The 24,764-nt window shown below is 44.8% G+C and overlaps 2 protein-coding genes and 1 pseudogene across 3 annotated transcripts; 2 read left to right on the forward strand and 1 right to left on the reverse strand.

The window, feature by feature from the left end:
* Positions 1-2,208: 2,208 nt before the first annotated feature.
* LOC308150477 (kelch domain-containing protein 10-like) lies at positions 2,209-3,336 on the forward strand (the record flags this gene model as incomplete). Its single annotated transcript, XM_080523303.1, has 1 exon — positions 2,209-3,336. One exon carries the CDS (start codon positions 2,209-2,211, stop codon positions 3,334-3,336), a length of 1,128 nt encoding a protein of 375 aa, XP_080379429.1.
* A 2,511-nt stretch (positions 3,337-5,847) lies between these two features.
* On the forward strand, positions 5,848-7,336 carry LOC308150479 (HAUS augmin-like complex subunit 8; the record flags this gene model as incomplete). The annotated part of the gene is made up of 4 exons (XM_080523305.1): positions 5,848-6,006; positions 6,246-6,387; positions 6,582-6,723; positions 7,210-7,336. 4 exons carry the CDS (start codon positions 5,848-5,850, stop codon positions 7,334-7,336), a joined length of 570 nt encoding a protein of 189 aa, XP_080379431.1.
* A 4,624-nt stretch (positions 7,337-11,960) lies between these two features.
* LOC308150480 (3'-5' RNA helicase YTHDC2-like) lies at positions 11,961-24,618 on the reverse strand (annotated as a pseudogene). Its single transcript has 25 exons — positions 24,450-24,618; positions 24,203-24,293; positions 23,566-23,762; positions 23,110-23,312; positions 22,561-22,727; positions 22,224-22,326; positions 21,488-21,644; positions 21,058-21,165; positions 20,596-20,745; positions 20,067-20,202; positions 19,649-19,775; positions 19,125-19,190; positions 18,747-18,928; positions 18,102-18,198; positions 16,988-17,075; positions 16,698-16,778; positions 16,428-16,510; positions 15,847-15,952; positions 15,589-15,708; positions 15,159-15,343; positions 14,452-14,602; positions 13,722-13,928; positions 12,672-12,854; positions 12,253-12,330; positions 11,961-11,966 (listed from the first exon to the last, which is right to left on the reverse strand). The product of its transcript is annotated as a 3'-5' RNA helicase YTHDC2-like (transcript).
* Positions 24,619-24,764: the final 146 nt, after the last annotated feature.

Raw genomic sequence — 24,764 nt, forward strand, 5'->3', positions numbered from 1 at the left:
AAATCTAGTGATAAAGCCAACTTGCTGTGCTGCTGCTGTCATTGTCCTTTGTTACTTCTTGCTCTTCTTCTGCCTCTTTACCTCTTAATTTTTTAAATTTTAATTAATTTAGCCATTTAGCAGACGCTTTTAATCCAAACAATTACGAATTACAGGGACATTCCCCCTGGAGTAACTGAGGGCTAAGTGTCTTACCCAAGGGCACACTAGTAGTGGTGTGGTTTCAGGCGGGATTTGAACTCACAACCTTCCGATCACAAGTCCAACTCACTATCCACTACTAGACCACCACTACCCCACCACCTCTGCTCTCCTCTCTGGCTGCCTTGCTTGAAGAGGGCCCTGGCATGGAGTATCCATAGGTACATAATTCATAAGATGTCTTATAATAGTATTAACATAGTAATACATACATTACACCAGATTAGCTAACTTAAATGTTATCTAGCTAGCTAACAATATTACTAAGATGCCAGTGGTCAATGTTATTGCAATTACTGGAAGAACTATTAACTAAATATGAATATTAGCTAAAGTTGTATTCAATGCGTGCATGGTAATGCAGCATACATTAAAATATTCTAAATATGTTTGTTAACCCCAAACTCCTACTGCCCACCTCCTTCTCCTTCAACTGGGAGGTGCATCTGTGCATGACGTCATTAGCATGTAACATTATACTAGCAAGAGTGCATAGCTGCTGGATACAAATTCACTGAGCTCTAATAACCTATATTTGGACCAAAATTGCCCTCATCTCATACATTTATACTGAAATTATACTGACAGTGCACTGTAAGTTAACTATACTTGAAGTTAATGTTAATTAGCTATAGCGAGATCATCCACGCAGTGATTAGATCACTAAACCACTGTTTTTAGTGATTTTTTTTACTTTTCTCTTTTGAGACCCTGACTTTGGCTTTGCCTTTCACGACATCGTCCACGCACGCACACGTACATTTGATGCATTTCCAATCTGGCTGTCCTCCATCTGTCCCACACACATACTACAGCAGGACGTGTTGGTCATGGAAACCTGGTCAGAATATTGGCGGTAACGTTCCTCTAGTCTAGCAGCTCGCGCGTGGTGGACTGAATCATGCAGTGAATAAATAGAGGGGTAAATAATCAAGATTCATTTTGTTAAACATAGAGAAACAAAACTCCAGTTTGTTTCTTTTGTGACTTTTTTTAATACATAGAATTATAATTTGAATTCGGCTACATTAACGTCCTTATGATAATAATAATAATAATAATAATATGTAACGTTTTTTTTTCTCCGGTTGACTTGGATCTGGGGAAACATGGAGGACAGTGGCGAAGCTACCACGGTGGCAAAGGGTGGCAGCTGCCACCCTTGAAAAAGGTCCTGCCACCCTACTTGCCACCCCAGTTACACAGACCAACTGATATCATTTGTTGTATTATTATTATTGGATCTTTATTTTTTATTTTAAATCAGAATTCAGTGTAAAATCCTCAAATTCTCAAGTTTGAAAAATAAACTCAGTGTTCCACCCCTCCGTCCCAAATGGTTGCACCCTGGGTCACGTGACAGATTTGAGTTTGCCCGCTGAGCTGTCAGTCTCGTGGAGCCTGTTCAGGTAATGTTAAATGTGCTTTTAACTAATTATGTTATTACGTTTAGAATTCATTACCTAATGGATATGTTTAGTAAATGAATGAATGTTTTGTTCATCAGTGTAACGTTATTTGTCGAGTTATGAAGCGAAGACGTTTTTGCAGTTCAGCTGTTTACCACTTAGCTAAGTTCGCTAGCTATTTAGCTCGCTAGCTATCGTTAGCTACACAGATACAGCTTTTACTCACTGTTTAGCTAACGTTAGAGTTAGTATAGTTAACTATGAATTAATTCATTACAATAATCAAGTCTACTCGAAACAAATGCATGGATGAGTTCAAGGGCTTGCTTGGACATGAAACCTCTCATTCTTATTATGTTTGTTCTGACGATCAAGTTCAGCACACGTTATTCATGTTCCTTGTTTATTGTCTCCGAATGAAAAAGATAATAAAATGTGGGTTAGGGTAAAAAAATAAAAATAAAAATCTCCTACAAACCTATGTCTTTGTAATAATTTCCTGGATAAGAGAGAAACCCGTACACATGCACACTAGTTCTATATGTAGAACAGGCAATAAGGGATGATAAATATACATAAATATTAATGACATATTAAGATGGCCACAAATTATGGCCACGCTAAAATATCTGCTTGCCACCCCATGTATAAATCTCTAGAATCGCCACTGATGGAGGACCAGCTGAATAGATTCGAGAAGCTGTCAGAGAGGCCTCCTCTCCGAGTAGCAGGTCATCGTACTCCCCCCGCGCTGAGCGGCCACCGCTGCGTGGCCGACAACACCAACCTGTACATGTTCGGAGGGTACAACCACGACGCCGAGTTCAGGTCCAGGGAGCTGTGGAGGTACCACTTCGCCACGAGCACCTGGCAACAGATCCGCACAGAGGGCTACATCACGGAGCTGGCCTTCATGTCAGCCGTTCTGCACGGCAACAACCTGCTAGTAGTCGGAGGCACCGCCGGGGTGAACAACGGGAACGACGTCCACGTCTACAACGTCAAGTACAAGCGGTGGTCCGTGCTGAACTGCCGAGGGACGAAGCCCAACAAAATATACGGACAGGCCATGGCCATCATTAACGGCTTCCTGTATGTGTTTGGAGGAACCGCAGGGTACAGCACAGACCTGCACAGGCTGGACCTGACCACCAGGGAGTGGATCCACCTCAACAACAACCCCCTGCCGAAACGGTACAGGCATGAGATGGCACACGACGGACAGAGGATCTACCCTCTGTACAACCCTCTGGACAAGATTCACGCCTACAATCTGGAGACCAACTCGTGGGAAGAGATCGCCACCAAGCCTCATGATCAAATAGGGTACCCGGCTCCTAGGGAAGGTCACAGCTGTGTGCAGTTAAGAAACGACGTGTTCCTGTGCGGCGGGTACAACGGGGAGATGATCCTGGCGGACCTGTGGAAGATGAACCTGCAGACGTTCCAGTGGACCAAACTGCCGGCGGTGATGCCGGAGCCCGCCTACGTCCACTGTGCTGCCGTCACCCCGGCTGGCTGCATGTACATCCACGGTGGCGTGGTGAACAACATCCACGGGAACACGCGGACTGGCTCCCTGTTTAAGATCTGGCTGGTCGTGCCCAGCCTGCTGGAGCTGTGCTGGGAGCGGCTGCTGAAGGCCTCCCCCCACCTGGCCCAGCTCTCCACCATGCAGCTGCTCAACCTCGGCCTCACACAGGAACTCATAGAGCGCTTGAAATAGGGGAACGGACGGACGGACAGAGAGACGGACGGGATGGGAGGAGAGGAGAGGAGAGGAGGAGGAGAGGAGAGGAGAGGAGAGGAGAGGAGAGGAGGAGGAGAGGAGAGGAGAGGAGAGGAGAGGAGGAGGAGAGGAGAGGAGAGGAGAGGAGAGGAGAGGAGAGGAGAGGAGGAGAGGTGAGGAGAGGAGAGGAGAGGAGAGGAGAGGAGAGGAGGAGGAGAGGATTTCTTTTGAAGAACAGAAGTGTTCTTCTGCCTACGTAGCCCCGCCTTAAAACCAAAAACAATGGGATGCCTTTTAATATAACATTTAAAAAACAACTCCTGCTGATTTGGAAAGGTACCGAACTATATTATTTACAAATTAGATAAAAGATATATGTATGTACTGCAGTAGAATGATGTGAACAGGCTAGACGCAGCCGCTACCAGTGGAGCTCTCTGCTGCTGTGCTAATGGCTGCGTTCGTTAATTCGCTCTGAGAGCGCCGGAGCGCACACTGGATTCAACGTCATAAAGGGACCAAGTCATTTGATTGGACAAGAGGCATTGCATGAGTGCTGATCAGATTTCCAGAGCGAATTTACGAACGCAGCTAATGTTTTTGTTGTTAACTGACAGAAGTAATTACAAATAAGTATTGCCGTGCAGTGTGGAGGGTTGTAATGACAATTCCCTAACTTTTGTTCAAATTCTTGCAGTTCTAAAGAGAGCGACAACAGCAACCCCAATAACAATGGAGCTAGAAAGAAAATCAAATGTAAGTTTCATTGAACTAGCTAACGTTGCCTTTGTGAAATACACTTTTAAAGTTTCATGAAACTGTCATATTCATCAAAAGTTCTGATGCTACAAATAACATTCTCCTCGTCCTCAGCTGGGAGTACAGCAGTGAAGTCTCGATACCTGCAGCCTGCAAAAGCACCTCTTTCTAAGGTAAGATGTTTTAGTTCATGACTTGTCTCATTAATTACCTCTAGGCCTATATATGCTTTTTGTTTTTGTCATTGGTTACGAGAAACTACAACCCTTTGGAGATGTTGCATTTTGAGATAATGCATTTAGCAAATCTAGTCTATTGCCTACTGTCTGAATTTATAGTAAAATCTCACAAAGCATTGAATTGATTCTAACATATCAACATTCTATCCGGTTGCATCCCTCTGTCTATCCACAGAGCAGCTCACTGACCAATGAGACCACCAATGTGTTGCCACCAAGGCCAGCCTCAGAAGCCGGGTGGGGTTAAACCACGGATGGGCACTCCCCCAAGACGCTCAATGGCGCCTCAAAGTCTTCCAACTCGTACGTCATGAATAAGTGATTTCCTTTTAAGTTTGTCCATACCATAACCCCTGACAATAACCATGTTTATGTTTACCATTAGATCAGATGATAACTTTATTATCCGCAGTATATTTTGTTTGAGGCATTGTGTATAATAAGAAAAATTGTGTGTAAACAGAAAGTGAGAGAGACAGAAACACTATGCTTATTTGATGTTCCTATATTTTGGGCATTGATGTCATGCTATGATCCCACCAGGGGGGTATTCCATCAACTTTAATAATAATATTATGCCCACCATTATTGACCTGTGGGATATTCCATCAACGTCTCAAAAGCAAAGTCCTAGATTTTCCTTTAGCGACGTTGATGGAATACCCCCCAGGTCGATAATGGTGGGCATAATATTATGAAAAGGTGTTTGGTTTGTGAGCGTACTGCCATTCACTTAACCCTGTTTATCTTTCAGCAATGATGTCCAGCCTACTTGAGACTTCACAAATGGGACTAAGTGTGCTACAATCCACAATCTTAGACGGCCACGTTAAGCGCCCAGACTTTGATCTTTCAATCATTAGAGGTAAACTCCATTCATTTTCGTTTTATGGCACTGACAACTCTTAGGTTGGGGGTTTGATTCCCGCTGGGACCATATATTCTGATAAATGTATATGCACTCACTGCAATGTAAGTCACTTTGGATAAAAGCATCAAATGGCATATATTATTATATTATAGGACAAAATACCTCTTTTACAAGGGAGACAGGTATATTTCACTCTAATTCAGGTCATGAAGGTGATTGATGAATGTGAAGTGGTAATAACACCCAGTCCCATGCTTTTCTTTACCTGTTTTTCAGAGAAGACAGTGTTACAGAATGCAGGAGAACCTCAGAGGAACAGCGAAGATGAGAAGAGAATTGTCGAAATGCAAACATTCCTGTTAACCTACATCACAGCCAAGGTTTGAGGAAAAAACGATTATTGTTTTGTCTATTTTCAAGACAGCCAAGTGGGACAGCGTCATGTGGTCCACTGTGGCTCAGTTGGTAGAGCATGGCACTAACAACGCTTAGCTTGGGGGTTTGATTCCCACTGGGAATCCCATATATACTGACATGTATGCACTCACAGCTAAATGGCATATATGATATAGATTATTATCGCAGTAGATGTTATTACCTTCATGACTCTTATCATGATGGACTGGTGTTTGAAATCAGATGGAGAGTAACACAGAGAAGTTGAAGGCACAAGCGGAGGGGCGTATCCTAGCAATGACGGAGAAAGAGGAGAAGCTACGCAAGCAGGTCCATGAGAAGAAGCGCCAGTATCTTCTTCTGGAAAAGCGCAAGCAGATGAATGACTTGCTGGATTTGCAGGTCAGAGGCCTGTTTCTGAGCCGTTTGATTTCTCTCCCATGGCATTTTGATTTGACTTAATGTCAACAACTTGTGTTGAACAATTGTGTTATCGTCTTTTTTTTTTTGTATCTTCAACTGATACTAAATGAATGATTTGTGATTTTTAAAGTGGCATTGAAAAGGTTTATTGAAACATCCAAGTCTGTCATCAGCTCCAGGCTTTGATGAGGAATATGTGTGTGCTCTATTGTCCTCAGATCGCAGCATTAACTCCTGTGGCTGCGGCTGCCCAGCGCTTCACAGAAGAATACAAATCCTTTGGCACAGCAGTGGACACCACCCGCCATGAGCTGCCTGTAAAGAACCTCCACATTGAGGGGGACAGAAGAGAATTCCTGGGTTGGTTTAAGTTTATTTCCTTCAGTCAATACAGCAGAGTTAAGAGCATTTGATAAAGAAAAAAAAACTGTGAAATGGAATCCTGAAGAGGGTCAAGTTTTCTACACGTAAAAAAGGCGATTGTCTACAGTGTTTGTGGTCATTCCTGGTGACCATGCCTGTGATGAAACCCACGGTTCTTCTCGCCCTCTCAGGTAAAGCGGAGGCGAGCCTGAAGGAGAGTGAGGAAGTGTTACAGCAGTGCACCCTGGGAGCTCTGCATGGCAACGCCACCTCTGCTGAGTGCCTGAGGGGGGTGAAGACTGCTGCCCAGGACATCAGTGAGCAGCTCTCAGGGTATGACCACAGAGTATCAGTAGAAATGAATGAATGCTTTATTTCTCTTTTTGGAAACTTTTTTCGTCACAGATAGACATGCATACATTAGTTTTGTCACTGCTTAAGTTAGTCTGTTGATGTGACTGGTAACAAACAATTGAGTCCTGGTTAGTGAATCTTGTACTTTAACTTGATGATTTTTTGGCATTCAAATGAAGGGTATGTGTTTAGCCTTTTAGTCTCTACTTTGCAAATGTTGCAGACTAAGCCTAGTTCTGACTGATACTTTCAACAGAAAGAATTAATCTTCATTGTGTTTTAATCTAGGACTAGACAGTCTAGGAAACCAGCGCTTGATGATTCATTTGTGAATGGAATCTAAGTAAATTGACACTATGGACAGGCAATGTGAAAGAAACGAGGAGGATATGAAATGAATGACTTGTTGTGATGTGACTTTGGTGTGGGTAGCTCCTCTGACCGTAGGGTGTCCTTCCCCCTCAGGGAGTTCTCAGCACTGCTGGAGCTGTCCTCCCTGGTCAGCCGCCAGACGGTCCACATCCAGCAGTCTCTGGAGGAGGAGCAGCTTGGCCTGACCAGAGCACAGGCACTCTACTGTCCTGAACATTGAAGAACCTTGTGAAGAACCTTGTATAGAATGGCTATGAATGAATGAATATATTACTTTTTTGTAAATTAAAATATTTTTTAGCGTGCGGCTCTCTCTAATTTCTTAACTGTTTGTCACTTGGGTCCAGCGACCGGAGTTATTTTTATGATATGCGCATTATTATGATGATGTCTCTATAAAGAAAACTTGTTTTGTAAATAAAATAAATCCTAATTGACTTCGGTTTCAACAACCTGTATTATTTGTTTGCAAATGCTTTTTACTCAGAAGTTACTACCCTGTTATTGTTTAAAACATAATCAATCCATTGTATGGAATTCATCATAATGTTGAATAATAATCTATTAATTTATCATAATGTTTTAAACTCTTTCACATTTGTTACTTCCTCTCCAAACATGGCTGATTTATTTATTTATTTTTTAAATGAAGGCCTCCTTTAGGCTACAGGTTGTAGCAACACCTCCCTCTAGGGGGGGGAATACATACAGAAGTTGATGCAGGCAGAGAGAAGATATATATGGGCAGAGATCTGTGCCACTCGAAACTGAATTTGAATTACTGACATTTGAATTTGAATTGCTCATTTTTAATACTATATAATAATAATGAATTTACAGATATGATCATTAGAAGAGGCCCCCCAAAGATGAAACCTGGATTTAGTTATCCTAAAAATAATGATAACAGAAACTTTAGTGAAACTTTATTTCTCCGAAAACTACCAAATGGGGAAAAAACTCAAAAACGGGACATGTCTTTTTTGCTTTTGCTGTAAGCTTTTCAACATCAAGGATAGGCCTACATGGTGGCAGGGGCGCCGCTAGAGATTCTGGGCCCCATGACAGAATATCATTTTGGGCCCCCCCACCTAAACCACCCATCAACCTAAACCCAGTTGAAGTTGATGAACTATTGATGCACTGCAAGAAATCCAATGATGGACATCTTTTGTAAATGTAATTTAAAATTACAGTTAATACAGGAATCAACAATTCAGCAAAGAAATCTCAACATTCTTTAACTTATTAAATTAAGACTTGAACAACACAAGGACAAAAGTATAATTAAATGAAGATTGGAACCCAATTATAAAAGTATAAATCACACAAAAAGTAAAAAATATAATTTTAATGGGGTGGTATTGTGTCTAAATAAATGTAGATCTTGTAAAGATCAGTTGGCCATAATACTGTCAGGATTAGATCAATGAAGAATTACAGCAGAGAGATATTTACTGACTCAGCATTGCTTGTTTCACACAAAGACAAACGTGTCTTGTACAAGAGGGAGCAACACAGACATGGTGCCAGCGAAATTGAATGTGAAATGGGAAGATTTTTATTTTTACACTGCGGCAGTACTGTGGAATAGTATACCTGGAGAGCTAAAAACTATATCTAGCCTAATGCACAACGATTCAAGATAGGAGTAAAGAGATCAAATCAAATCAAAGCTAAACGCTGGGCCTTCTTAGTAGCAAAATCTTTAATAAGATCCTTGAAATCTAGTGATAAAGCCAACTTGCTGTGCTGCTGCTGTCATTGTCCTTTGTTACTTCTTGCTCTTCTTCTGCCTCTTTACCTCTTAATTTTTTAAATTTTAATTAATTTAGCCATTTAGCAGACGCTTTTAATCCAAACAATTACGAATTACAGGGACATTCCCCCTGGAGTAACTGAGGGCTAAGTGTCTTACCCAAGGGCACACTAGTAGTGGTGTGGTTTCAGGCGGGATTTGAACTCACAACCTTCCGATCACAAGTCCAACTCACTATCCACTACTAGACCACCACTACCCCACCACCTCTGCTCTCCTCTCTGGCTGCCTTGCTTGAAGAGGGCCCTGGCATGGAGTATCCATAGGTACATAATTCATAAGATGTCCTATAATAGTATTAACATAGTAATACATACATTACACCAGATTAGCTAACTTAAATGTTATCTAGCTAGCTAACAATATTACTAAGATGCCAGTGGTCAATGTTATTGCAATTACTGGAAGAACTATTAACTAAATATGAATATTAGCTAAAGTTGTATTCAATGCTTGCATGGTAATGCAGCATACATTAAAATATTCTAAATATGTTTGTTAACCCCAAACTCCTACTGCCCACCTCCTTCTCCTTCAACTGGGAGGTGCATCTGTGCATGACGTCATTAGCATGTAACATTATACTAGCAAGAGTGCATAGCTGCTGGATACAAATTCACTGAGCTCTAATAACCTATATTTGGACCAAAATTGCCCTCATCTCATACATTTATACTGAAATTATACTGACAGTGCACTGTAAGTTAACTATACTTGAAGTTAATGTTAATTAGCTATAGCGAGATCATCCACGCAGTGATTAGATCACTAAACCACTGTTTTTAGTGATTTTTTTTACTTTTCTCTTTTGAGACCCTGACTTTGGCTTTGCCTTTCACGACATCGTCCACGCACGCACACGTACATTTGATGCATTTCCAATCTGGCTGTCCTCCATCTGTCCCACACACATACTACAGCAGGACGTGTTGGTCATGGAAACCTGGTCAGAATATTGGCGGTAACGTTCCTCTAGTCTAGCAGCTCACGCGTGGTGGACTGAATCATGCAGTGAATAAATAGAGGGGTAAATAATCAAGATTCATTTTGTTAAACATAGAGAAACAAAACTCCAGTTTGTTTCTTTTGTGACTTTTTTTAATACATAGAATTATAATTTGAATTCGGCTACATTAACGTCCTTATGATAATAATAATAATAATAATAATAATAATAATATTTATACATTTTTTTTTTAAAAGATTCTCATGGGCCCCTGTCAGTGCTGGGCCCTTAGAATCGTCCTAACTTACCACCCCCTTAGCGGCGCCCCTGCATGGTGGTGAGTAACATCTCTATTCATGTCAATAATGGCTTGTGCGTATTTAATGTTGGGTATGATGACTGCTTTATCCTAAATCCTAATCCTTTACGAGTATAAAAGGTTTGAAATGAAACAAACATGGTTGTAAACTATCTAAATAAGTAGATATTCTATTGTCTATCAGCACAGCGTGTGAGCGCATTTCTTGCCATATATCGGTGCGTGCGTGTCACGCGGTTATAATAGTAGCCTACATAATTGAGGTAGTGGTGGTCTAGTGGTAGTGAGTTGGACTTGTGATCGGAAGGTTGTGAGTTCAAATCCCGCCTGAAACACCACCGCTACTAGTGTGCCCTTCAGTAAGGCACTTAGCCCTCAGTTACTCCAGGGGGAATGTCCCTGTAATTCCTAATTGTAAATCGCTTTGGATTAAAAGCGTCTGCTAAATGGCCAAATTTAAATTAAATTAAAATTAATAAAAGGCCTCCCAAATCTGACTTCGCACAGGGCCTCGCATATCTCCCAAACGGCCCTGGGTACCAGTACCATGTTTGATACAATTCCCTATTCAACTCCATGCATTACAATGAGCATGTCCTCAGATATCTACCTCCACCAGCCCCCCCTGCTCCACACTCCCTACCTCTTGATACCACACAAGCATCACCCTCTCTCCCCCATGTAACCTGCCCTTGTCTCTGCTCGTACACTGGTTGGTAACACACACTCCAGGCTATCCCACTCCTCTACTGCCTTCAAACCACTTCACCCACCAACACACACACACATACACACTCCAGGCAAAAGGCCAGAGCTACAAATCATGCTGTATAAATATGTGTGATTAATGTATTTTATATTTCTGCAGAGGGCTGTACACTGGACCCAGACTGCCTTGGTGATAGTAAACATTGGCCTGCCGAAGAGCAGAAGGAAACCCTTGGAGCTTCAGCGGGGGTTATGCTGCTGAGAATGCTCCACGCCACCAACAGGGGGCGACCTCAGTAATGAAAATTAACCACTGTCCCTGCCTGACATGAGAACCCAATTCACTACACATCCATACAAACGTTACTGCTGCAAAAAAAAAAAAATGCCTGGTATAACACACATATACACATATACATACACACACAGACACACAGCTGGAGGAAGTGAGTGAGTAAACTATAAGCTCTAAAATGTATGTTTAAAGTGAGTAATTTGTCTTAATGCTTCAGTTCAAATATGCATCGTACAATCCACTGGATATGGAAAGAATGGAAAGAATGTAAATATGTAGCAAATAAATCTTTACTTGCACTATTGAAGTGTGTGTGTTTCCTAGGTCACATAAAAAAAGAACTGACATGTGGATTCAGTGTGTTCAGCTATTCTATGCCTAAGAAGGACACGTGGATGCAGAAGAATGACCCACAAGCACTCAAGGGATTGTGATATAAAACAGTACCTTTATATTACTTCAACAGTAAAACCATTAAAAAAATGAACAATTTGTGGTTTTAAACCTTCCCTACTTTTATCAGGGATAAACTAAACAGATATAAAACACTGCCCAGGTTTAACATTTAACATTCCTGTAAACAAAGCATTCCGACAGCTTCCGCCAGTTTCTCTTTCGTATCCTTCAACATACATCAACATAACATTATCGCATCTGAAAAAAGTGACCAACAGTCTGAACATTAACTGCAAACTTCTGCTTCACAGTCAGGGAGGGAGGGAGGTTCTTCAAGTCTTCATCGAAGCAGCGCAACCTTTCATGGCTGAGGAGAGGGAGAGACAACTGCTTACGGGGCCCTACTACTTAATAATAATAATAATAATAATAATAATAATAATAATAATAATAAGTAAAACATTTCATAACTTAACGAAGACTTCCTAAAATGGAGGTCTGTGGTTGTAGGTCGGCTGTACCTTGTGTTGCTGTAGTTGCTGTTGCTGTTGTTGTTGTTGTTGTTGTTGTTGTTGTTGTTGTGTGTTTATGTGTAATGCTATGAAGTCTGCTGGTAAAGACGAGGCCTGTGGAAGTGGTAGCCTGTTGTGTACCTCGTGTTGCTGAAGCTGCTGCTTCCCTGACAGTCTGTCCCACAGCTGCAGCAGCAGACCTCCAGCCTGGGACTCCAACTCCAACAGGAGGGGGGGGGGGGGGGGAGGAGAGAGACAGAGAGGTGAGGATGGAGGGAGGGAGGGTAGGATGACTCAGAGAGAAGGAGGGAACAAAGGATGACCCAAAAAGGAGGAGAGTGAGCGAAAACAATAATGACCCAAGAAAGGGAAAGCGAGAATGAAATAGTAGATAATAATCACAATTATAATAGAAATTGTCCAGAAATGAGGTGAGAGGGATAATGTGACGTGCGTACTAACATCTGTCGCACCTCTCTCTCTCTCTCTCTCTCTCTCTCTCTCTCTCTCTCTCTCTCTCTCTCTCTCTCTCTCTCTCTCTCTCTCTCTCTCTCTCTCACCTGTCCGTCTCTGCTGATCTGCACCTTCTTGTTGTCGTTCCAGGGGTTGAGGAGCTGGTGGGCGTACTGGAACGGCAGGCTCTCCTTCCTGATCCACTCCACGCAGAACACCCCCCCCAGCCCAGTGGACCCCCAGTCCTGGCAGCGCTCCTGGCCGATGTCAGACGTCATCCTCGCGTAGCCCTGAGACAAAACAACAACATTTGAGTCTGCGCTCTCGCTCTCTGTCTGATGCACAGTTGTGTGTTGTGTGTGTGTTTCTCTCTCTGACAGTCTCTCAAACACACACCTATAAAGTACATGACAACCCCAGACTTTCTAAAGGCTCTTTCACACATAGTTCCCTGTAATTTCCATGGAATCCCAAGCTGTGTCGACCGGGCATTAATACATGTGGGACGGAGGTATGATATGTGGCAGATAAGGGTGTGTGGCGGTCTCGCGCGCCTGTCTCGTTCCAGCGCGTCAACTCGTATTACCAGCGCTTACCATCACCATGTTCGCTCGCCAACTAAAGCACTTGATTACTGTTGATATAAACATACTATACTAGTCCATAAGCACAGTATGGGAGAACTTGGTGATAAGCATAATACAAGTTATACATATGCGCTCTGCGCTGCGGGCTATGCGCGATGCAAGATAACTGAGAGGAGACGGTGTGTGTGCACTGCTTCTATATCATAAGATGTACATTTGAAGTACAAGTAAGCTAGCTAAGTAAGTAATCTAGCTAACTATGCCTGCTGGTTGCGCGATGCAGGACAGCTGTGAAAGGAGACTGACCAGGCAATGTTCAGGCTTCCGTTCAGACATACCATGACACGGTACTTTCCATGGAATTATACATGGTCTCGACCAGGGTAATTGCCCGAGCGGATTTCCCTGGTCAGACGCATTCAGACATACACCGCCACGGGAAATTGCATGGAATCTACTGGGAAGGCTCGTATGTGTGAAAGGGACTTAATTCAATGCCTTCCAGATCAAATTCCATCCAGGTCACACAATCTACCAGACACTCTCCTCATGTTCTGGAACATGCTGTACCTGGAAGTGTCCCGAGCCCTGGACAGAGAAGACTAGCAGCACCAGGCTGCCCTCCTGGAAAGCTCTGTTGAGTTTGAGCTCGTTGGAGGGAGTGGTGGACCAGATGCCTTTCTGCTGGGAGATGTCGATGTTCCTCAGGTTACAGCTCTTCATGATGAAGTAACGCACCATTGCACTGCCTTGGCGAGGGGAGAGGGGCTTGGAGCACTAGAGGGTGGGGGGGCCCCGGGTGGAGACGAGGGATGGAAGAAAGGGGAGGGTGAGAGTGAAGAAGTGAGTGAATGGATGGAGGACAGTTTGTGTGGAAATCATTTTCTGTGTACCTTTCCTGAGGAGGTGAGCTGTTATAGGGATTGGTAAAGACCACAGAGTCTGTGTGTGTGTGTGTGTGTGTGTGTGTGTGTGTGTGTGTGTGTGTGTGTGTGAGTGGGTTGGGTGAGTGAGCATGTGTGTGTGTGTGTGTGTGTGTGTGTGTGTGTGTACCTTGCCAGAGGAGGTTAGCCGTTATGGGGGCTGATAAAGACTACAGAGTCAGTGTGTGTGTGTGTGTGTGTGTGTGTGTGTGTGTGTGTGTGAGTGAGTGGGTGGGTGGTTGGGTGGGGTGAGTGAGTGAGTGTGTGTGTGTGTGTGTGTGTGTGTGTGTGTGTGAGTGGGTGGGTGGGGTGAGTGAGTGAGTGAGTGAGTGAGTGAGTGAGTGAGTGAGTGAGTGAGCGTGTGTGGATGTGTGTACCTTTCCTGAGGAGGTGGGCGAGGGGCTGTTACAGGAGTCAGTGGACTTGGTGGAGGAGTGGTCGTCTGACGAGCGTTTGGAGTGAAGCAAGGGCTTGTCTCTGCTGTGGGAGGGTTTAGGCTGGAGGAGGGCTGGGGACAGCCTGGAGGACCTGGGGGGGGGGGGGGGTTCAATCGACAGTTCAATCGTTTTTAGACTAGGATCTATTCATACAACAAGGGACACAACACTGTGGCATTTCGAAGAGAGAGCCTCAGCCAACGTTGGACCCGGAAACACGTCACGACTTAACAACCGAATAGCCATGTGTGTTTGAGGTCAGGCACAGAGTGAAACCTTGAAGAAGGAGGCAGCTTGGTTGAATCACTCATTAGCATCATGGGGAATCACTCATTAGCATCATGGGGAATCACTCATTAGCATGGGAGTGAGTACGCAACTCTCTTTCTATCGGTTGACGTCCAGCCTATTTGTGGTTGTGTGTGTCTCAGGTCAAGTCTCCTGTTATAGGGAGCTGCTGCCATTCAAACAACTACATTTAGACGACTAGACCATCTTCCTCGTTATTCCTTTCCTCACAATATATATATATATATATTTTTAAATATTATCATTGGAGACGACAGAGATAAAACATTCAATTCACAGTTGCTCAACGTTCTTTTATCTCTTAACGTTAAGATGTGTTGCTGGCTACCTGTCCGTGCCATGTGGGTGTGTGGGAGTCGTCCAGCAGGTCGGCGGTGTCGTTGGAGGCGGGGGTCCGCCTGCTGTTGCTGCTCCTCGAGGAGGCGGCGGTCTGGGGGGGCTCCTCAGAGGACATGGAGCGCGGCCGCTGGCCGATGCCAGTGGGCTGCTGGAGGCCTGACGACTGCTCCTCCGCACCCAACACCTGGGACAAAACAACACAATGACTGGACATTATTCTATTCTTTTGTTAAATATGTTTTAGGGCATTTCGGCTTTATTGGGATAGAGACAAGTAGAGATTGACAGGAAGGATGGGTGAGAGAGAGAGAAGGATTACATGCAGGATATGTCGACGGCCTGGCTGCACACAGAAGTACTGCTTAAATCCGATATGCAGACAACAACAGTGTGGAGTGAGGGGTTGTGGGGGAAGCTAGCGTCTCTTACCTTGAGCATCTGCACAGCGTTTTTAACAATGATGGCGGGGGGAGGCTCAGGTGCTTTGGCCAGGAAGTCAGCGATGGGACAGTTGATGGGAGCCAGCAGTTTGGTGTGGAGACAGAGTTTCTGGAGGAGGGAGAGAAGTCAACCCTACAAATAAAACTATGCCAGTGTGTGTGTTAGTGTGTGTATGAGTGTTTTAGTGTGTGTGTGTGTGTGTGTGTGTGTGTGTGTGTGTGTGTGATTGTGTTAGCATGTACGTACCTGCAGGGGCATCCTCAGCAGCTGAGGGACCTGGTACTCCAGCATGTTTTTGAACCTGAGGCGACTGAACAGGTGGTAGCATATCCCCGGCCTGCAACGCCCAGCTCTGAGGAGACATTAGTTTTCAACTAGGGTTTCATAGAAAACATAATGAAACATAATGAGACTTCTGCTGCATTTAAGTGTTGCTCAGGAATGGTGAACTCAGAAAGGTCCCACTAGGAAATTTGTATTACTCTGAGATCTCAATGAAAGGCACTTTTTACATAGACAAATGTTTCAAAGTGCTTCACATCATAAACAATAAAAATATATACGTATATATAAACAATAAATACAATACAAACAAATATGCTCCAACACCAAACCATAGACCCCCCCAAAAAGAGCAGAGGAAAAAAAATATATGAGTTTCCCCACTGAGAGCCATCTCAGGAACAACCAATAGGGTGTGATTTCAGGAGTTTCCGAGGAGCACAGAGGAGAACCCACTCCATATCATCATCATGAGTCTTGCAGTGGATGAAATTAATAAAGTATATCAGATTCTGATGGTGAGTCTCTGAACGTCTAGGACTCACCTCCCCTTCCTCTGCAGAGAACTGGCCCTGGAGATCCACACCATCTTGAGCATGGTCACGTGGTTCAGGGCGTCAAAGGACTTCTGTCATGGGGAAACGTCGGGGGAACGTACACATCGTTAACACATTGGTGATTGGTTCATGACTCTGAAATTCTTAAGAACGAGTGCACTCAGTATACTGTTGTTATTGTTGTTGTTACTCTGCCATAGAAACGGCCCGGGGATGGTATAACACAGGGTGTTGTTTTCAAAGTGAATCTCACTGTACCTCTTTGACCTTGCCTGAGTCGATGACAAAGACCACGTCGTTGACTGTGATGCTTGTCTCTGCGATGTTGGTGGACAGAATCTTGAAATAAAGACAAAAACATACACACGGGTGTTAACACTCAGGGTATTCATCTACACCTTGTGCGTTTGTGACAGGGGAGGCTAGTGGAGGTAGAAAATCGGAGGGCTGGCTCATGGCAATGCATGGAACGGAATGAGGAATGGTATGAAACACGTGAAAAAAATTAGGAATGGTATGAAACACATGAAAAGAAACTGCTGACGTACTATTTTGCGGACACCGGTAGGAGTGTTCTTCAGGACTCTCTTCTGGTCTGCGGTCTGCATGTTGGAGTGGAGGGTGAACACCTGGTACCTGATGGACCAGCAACAACATATGTCACGACAGGCTTGAGACTGAAGCAGGTTGAGGTCAGGGGAGGCTGGTGGCCTAATAGATGTGAGTAGTGAGTTGGACTGGTGATCAGAAGGTCAAATCCCACCTGGGAACACCACCACTTGAGTAAGGCACTTAGCTCTAAGTTACTCCAGGGAGAACGTCCCTGTAATCTCTAATTGTTGTTATCGCTTTGGATAAAAATGGTTATAATGTAAAAATAGTGGAGGTGGAAATCACAGGCTCATTGTAATGCTCAGAGTGGGAATGAGGAAAACGTGTTTGATACCATTCCTCATTCCGTTCCATGTGGTACAATGAACCCGTGCTCTGATTTCTACCTCCACCAGCCTCCCCTGGTTGAGGTTAACCCTACACTAGGGATGGACGGTTTCAGGTTTTTGAAACCGAGAAACCGGTTAAACGGGATTCAAAATGACATTGTTGAGCCGCCAATTTCAAATAATGGAGCCCCATTATACTACTACAATACATTCATGTTGAAAACACCAGAAGCACAGTTGCAACACAATTAGATTACTTCATAGTTTGGGACCGTTGCTATTTTTAGAAACCCCGGTTTTCGGTTTAACCGAAAACCCTCACAAAGGTTGGGATTTGTGAGGGTAAACAAATCCTAGTTCTGTGTATTGAATATTGTGTAATTTATTTGGCCATTTTTTGTTGATCTATTGATGTCACTGAAGCTTCCCCCACTCTCTCTAACCTGACTTGCTAAAGTGTTGGGTGTAAATCTACAATCTAGGTGCCTAAACAGGAAACACAGTAACATTGTGAAAATGAGTAGCAAATGACAACAATAACAAAATAACTACGAAACCCAAATAGACTGATGGATAGAAACATTAGCTTCCTTGATATACAGAAGATTCAATCATTCAATTGTTGACAGTTGTCAGAATTACTCCTTGTTTAACTGTTTTTACTTTAGCGTGACCCACCGTTAGTGCCATACTAAGGTGCGTGTTTTGATGCCATTATTACCTGTGAGAGTGCTCAGAGAATCTTCTGTCGTCGTAGAGGATACGGTCCCTTAGTCCCACGATCTCATCATAGCCAGGCAGGAAGATCAGAACAGCACCTGGAATGGAAGAGCAAACATGGAAAAACTGAATTTTAAAACAAATCAATCAATGTTTAGGCATAGTGTGAAGTTAGTTTGGCCCTTTTATATCATTGTTAAATGGCCTAGCACTGACAAAACAAAAAAGGAAAAAGATATGCATGACTCTAAATTAAGTTCCATTTTGAATAAAGTGTTTCTGGATGCTGTATAGCCCAATTGTTCAATGCATAATCAGCATCATCACTGTGGCTTCAGCCAACCCTTATGAGATAGTGGTGGTGGTGTTGGTGTGCTGGCTAGCTTGTTGCTGGTTCGGGGGCCCTAGCTCAAATCAAATCAAATCAAGTTTTATTTGTATAGCGCATTTCTCACAAGATGTGACTCAATGCGCTTCACATAATGACAGAGCCGCAAGCAGGCCAGGAGAATTCCCTTGCAGCCCTCTACTCATAGAGCGACTACTATCAGTTTGCCTACCAGCACACAGCAGTGGCCCCCAACCCCCCCCCCCCCCCCTGGGGGGCCCCAGCCGCCCCACACACCCGACCCGCCCCGTCTCTCACCGTCCTCTGAGCTGGTGCAGATTTTGTGCAGCAGGTGCATGATGAGGTCCAGGTCCACCCTCTCGTCGTCGAAGCTGTGGTGGTAGCCCTTCAGCAGCTCCTGGTCCTCGGCACTCAGCTCCGTGGCGGCCGCCGCCTGCACCAGGGACGACTCATCCAGCTTCCCAGCCTCCAGCGACGACCTGGGGGTGGGGGTGGTAGTTGTTTGCATTTTTGTGTTAGTAGTTTTTTATGTCCGTTTCTTTTCCTTGCATTCACATGAGGGTATATCCAGCTCTAATTGGAGTTTGTTTCACATTGCAGAATTAGGTTTGGCTAAATCAGTCATTCTTTGTTAACCTGGCCACAATATGGAATGTTATTTTAAACAGCTCTCACAGGGAGGATTCTAGTAGATCCAATGCGTCAGCCTGCTGGAAGTGCATGGCCCAGTCCAGAGCAGTCCTGAAACAAAACAAGAGGATTGATCAACATCTCACATATCTCTGCATCATCAGGTGTTCCTGAACCAAGGGGCCTGATGGAGGTAGAAATCAGGAGGCCTCATTGTAATGTATGATTTGCACGTGGTTGATAACATTCCTCATTCCATTCCATTCGTTACAATAAGCCTGTCCTCCAAAGTTTATCTTCACTAGCCTCCTCTGTCCTGAACAAAAGGCGTTGTAAAATTAAACGAGGACAAAACAAATCACAGTAGTCTGGTAACAGCTTCCCAGAACGTGGGTCGAATTACTATTAGAATGTAATAATTAGAAAATATTGTTGGCTTGAACCTGCCTGGAGTTTGCAATTTTGGAACTACTCAACTGGCTCAATTGTGTGCAGGGAAAACTCAATCAAGCACAGTCAAGTATCTGTACTATTTCAAATACTATTCGAACCCAGGTCCGCTGCCTTACCAGCCGTTGGAGGCCTTGACGTTGACATTGGCTCCCATGCTCAACAGCTGCTCCATCTGACTGAGGAAGCCCCGGCCTGCCGCCGCCATGAGAGGAGTGACACTGGTCCCACTGTGCATGTAGTCCACTGAAGAGGAGGAAGAGGAGGGAGGCTCAGCCTGGGAACTACATTACCCACAATCCCTGTGTTATATTAGTATAACATACATTCATTCAAAGAGGTTTTTGTGTTCATTGGGCAGGTTTCCCAGGACACAGGTTAAGCTTGATCTTAGACTAAAAAGCGTCTTCAATGGAGGTTCTATATTGAAAGTGGGATTTACGATCTAAAAACTAGGCTTAATCTGTGGCCCTCAACGTATACAGGAGCTAATGAGGATATTACAAGAAAGGATGAAAAATAAAAGCCCTGTCGTACCGCTGACGTTCTCGCTGAGGATGAGGTTGAAGAGCTGGACGAAGGCGTCTGCGTCCTGGTTGAGGAAGATGTCAGAGATGCAGGCGTCCATCTCCTTCAGCAGCCATGGGTCCAGAGACGACACATCCTTCTCATTCTGACAAGACAATCAGACAAGGACATCTGACTGTTGGGAAACATACTGTGCTCAACAATACTGTAATGTCTGTTATGTTGTGTTAAGATGTTGTGATCAGGAGGTCATGAGTTCAAATCCCACCTAGGAACAGCACCAGTAGTGTGCCCTTGAGTAAGGCACATAGCCCTAAATTACAGCAGGGAGACGGTCCCTGTAATCTCTAATCTCTGCTAAATGGTTAAGAAAAAATAATAATGCTATCGTCTAACATTCAACCTCACCATTCACAGAGTACACATATCAATCAAAACAAGATCCTGTTGGTGAATCAGTATGGACTGAGAACAAAAGACATTGAGAGATGCATCACAGAATGGCTAAGGAAGAAACCGAACTGCCCTTTTTCCTTACCAGCTGGTTGAAGACTCCGTCCCCTGTCATCCAGCAGGTCGTTCTCCTGTAGGACACAAGAGGGCGCTGTCTTCTTTCTCAGAGACCCCTGGCGAGCGCCCCCCTCCTGGACCTTACACCACTCTGTCAGAGACGTCTGCTGCTTCTCCTCTGGCGGGGGAGTACGCACGCGCACGCACGCACACGCACACACACGCACACGCACACACACGCACACACACACACAGACACACACAGACACACACAGACACACACACACACACCCCCACACAGACACCCACACACACAAACACACACACACACACACACACACACACACACGACAACAGAGACGACACACGCTTGATCATCCTGGACATTGACTGATTACTTACTGTGAGGGGAAAAACACAAACATTTACATTTCTAGAGGTTACGTTCAGAAAGCAGGTAATTAAGCAGTAGAATATGACTGACGGTTACCTCTCTGCATCTCTGTCTTGTATGTGACCATGTCTTTGTTAGTGTAACCCGTCGTCCTCAAGATGTCCTCCAGAAACAGCTGCCTCACCTCGAAGGGTCGTCCTTTGACTAGAACAGACCAGAACATAGTAGTCATCAATTTCCAAAACTTACTTTCAGTAAAGGCTGCCTTTAGTCCCCGTAACATGGTTAAGTCATGATCTCTTGAAATGAGATCACCCATATGAAATGAGACGACCCTAAATGGTACCATCATCTCTGTATCCGCAACCCAAAATCAGTATGGCTGCCTGAAGATCAAAGTTGACTTTGCTATGGATGAGGTTTGACTTTGCTATGGATGAGGTTTGTTTGACTTTGTTATGGATGAGGTTTGACTTTGCTATGGATGAGGTTTGATTGACTTTGCTATGGATGAAGGTGGTCTTACTGTGTATGACAGGACAGGGTCCGAAGTATCGGAGGAAGAGGTCTACGTCGAGGGCAGCGCTGGAGAGGACCAGCTTCAGAGTGGGCATCTTCTCCAGCATGTCCCTCATCTTAGTCAACAGGAAGTCAGTCAGCCCGTCTCGCTCGTGAACCTCATCCTGATTGGACAGAGAGACAGGAAGTTGAAACTATTAGTATTACACCAATGGAGTAACCAATCAATGACTCACTTTTTATGTGTTTCCATGTACTGCAGATAAAACAGCTAACTATAATAAAAATGACATACGGCTAAGTCAAATCTCTTTCTTGGGACACTTTGAAGTGGTTGCACAGAAGGTGCACTTTGTCCCTTTTTCTGTGCTTCGGGCTGATTTCTAGGACACAACAGAAGACTAATCCCGAGACTAGAATGCATCCTCAATGGAGGTTTTCAGACTGAAAAGTGTATTTAGTCCAGGACTAGGGCTTAATCTCCGGTAAACCAGGATCTCTCAATGTTCCATTTGGCCACGTGTGTGGAGCATTTACATGACATTTTGACCATTTAGCAGCTTTTATACAAAGCGACTTACGATTAGAGATTACAGGGACAGTCTCCCTGGAGTAACTTAGGGCTGAGAGCCTTACTCAAGGGTGGTGGCTCCCAGGTGGGATTTGAACTCATGACCTTCTGATCACCAGTCCAACTCACTATCCACTAGTCCACCACCAGCCCGGGGGATGGTAGAGCTTACCACGATGACGTGAGTGACAGCGGCCAGGGTCTCGTCGCCGGACATCAGAGTCCTCAGAAGGACTCCGCTGGTGCAGAAGGTCAACAGAGTCTTAGGGGAAACCCTGGGAGGTCAAAACAGAGAGGTCAATCAGGGCTATTCTCATTCATATCAGTAGGTACTGTATGTAGAGACTTGTCACGTATGGAATGTGAGGTACAGTAGGTAGGTGGGGAGGGGGCAACCAGAGGAGTCAGTGAGATTTAAGCTAATAAAAATAAAAATAAACTCTTTGATAACAGGGCTGGAGGAATTACTTTCAATACAGCGCACAGTGAAAGAGGACAGAAGTGTCTACCTGCTCTCCAGGCGGATCTGGTATCCGATGGTCTTGCCGATGGTCTCCCCTCTCTCTGCTGCCACGCGCTCGGCCACAGCGATGGCCGCCAGACGTCTGGGCTGGGTGCAGAGGATCCGACACGGGATCCTGTTCCTGCAGCCGTCGTCCAGGAGGAACTGAGGGATCTGGGAAAAACAAAAACACTTCCCAGTTAAGTTTACAGATAAAGAATTATTCTCAGCATTCACACAAATCTCAAGGCAAACGAGATATCGACAAACACCTGTGCGGTTCTCCCAGAGCCCCCTCTATCTCACCTGAGTGGTTCTCCCATAGGGCTTTCACACCGGCAAAGAACCGTGCCGGTTCGCATTCGCGTTTGGGAACCTCCGAACGTTGGCGCTGTCTGGCGAACGAGCCCGCGTTCATCGGGCTTGTTCGCCAGACAGCGCCTACGTTCGGAGGTTTCCGAACGCGAACCGGCACGGTTCTTTGCCGGTGTGAAAGCCCTACCAGAGCTCCCTCTCTCTCACCTGAGTGGTTCTCCCAGAGCCCCCTCTCTCTCACCTGAGTGGTTTTCCCAGAGCCGGTCTCCCCGATGATGAGGACCACGCGGTTGCATTTGATGACCTGGACGATCTCCTCCTGGCGTTCGTACACGGGCAGGGAGCGGCGGAAGGAGTCCAGCTCAGACGGGCTTCTCCTCTCGGGCACCTGGCGGACGCCCCTGCCTAGCCGCCCGCACGTTCTGATCTTGTCCCGGCTGTTCTCTGAGTGAGTGAGACAGACAATTCATGTAAAACTCTAATTAAGCCGTAGCCTCTCCCCCGGTCCTTACGCACAAAAACCTGTGTCGGACCCATCCCAAAGGATTTGCTTACGTTGGTCAAAACCTTTCAGATCTCCATAAGTGTGGGCACATAGACACAGGGATAGAAACAGAAGATCACCCCCCTTTCTTTCTTTCTTTCTTTTTCTCTCTCTCTCACTCTCACACACAGACACACACACACACACACTTACCAGGCTCCGGAGCCACTGAGCACCACCTCTCAGCGCGAGGCAGCAGGTCAGTGCGTTCCTTGTTGGTGATGGGGAACCCCTGCAGCAGGCTGCGCACCAAGTGCTTGGAATTCTCGGAGAGGTGAAAGGTCATGATGGACTGGGGAATCTCAGAACCGTCCTTCTTGCTGATATGGAGGGTTCGGCTCGATCCCTTACTGAATATGAGACAATTAAAAAGTTAGTCAAATGTATTTGTTGTAAGACACTTTGGAATAAGGTGCTAAATGCCAAAAAATGTACAAATCGCGAGTGTTCATACTTTTCTATGCTACTACTGATGACCTGATGTATCAGGGTCATGAAGGGTTATCCCATTTCATAGGGGACGATTTCAACCACTAGCCCTTGTAACTCTGTTCAGAGGAGTCAAGTCGAAAAGCGAGGGGCACTCGAAAAAAGAGGGGTAGGGGTAAAAAAAAAAAAAAAAAGGGATTGGGCCCATGTTGTCACGTTTGTTAGAGGGGTTGGTGAAGGCAAATACAGATCTGTGACCAGGCTGTATCCTAAAGCAGATTTTCCCAAAACACTATACACTAGTCCCATTCTAAGACCCCTACTCTAGATAGGAAACGGATGCAATTCTGGCTAGCTTTACCCTCTGCTTTTAGAGATGTAGCCAAGGGACTGGGCCAGGCGATGAACGAAGGCCCTCTCAGTGCTGGAGAAGGAAGAGGGAAACTCCATCTCTGTGGAATCAAAAGACATACAGTTGATATATTGAGTTCTACACAAATAATCCGTTGAACTTGGCTAATCTTGCAGAGCCAGACAGTGTGGGATGTTAGATAAGAAATAATAACAAATCAACTGTCCTCCTGCACTCATTGTCATTTCACCGTTACCTTTCTGCTCGCTGTACTGGAATCTCTCCAGGGAGATGTTCACCCCTATTTTCACCTCCTCTTCTATGCCTTGTATGTCTTTCAGCCCTTTGCCCCTGGGTCCCCCTCCACCAGGATGGTTAGACTTGCCCGGGGTAGACTGGGGGGAGGCTGTACTGGGACGGGACATGTTGATGCACTGTACAACACAGAAATGTACCATCATATAATCAACATTAGCAATGATCAAACTGACAAAGTAGCTTGCTATATTCTTATCACGTTGCTAGCTAGGCTACTGATTAACTTAGCTGACTTTAGCTAGGTTAGAGATGG

This window comes from Nansenia antarctica (assembly GCF_963989245.1).
Source record: "Nansenia antarctica genome assembly, chromosome: 2".
Lineage (NCBI taxonomy): Eukaryota > Metazoa > Chordata > Actinopteri > Argentiniformes > Microstomatidae > Nansenia > Nansenia antarctica.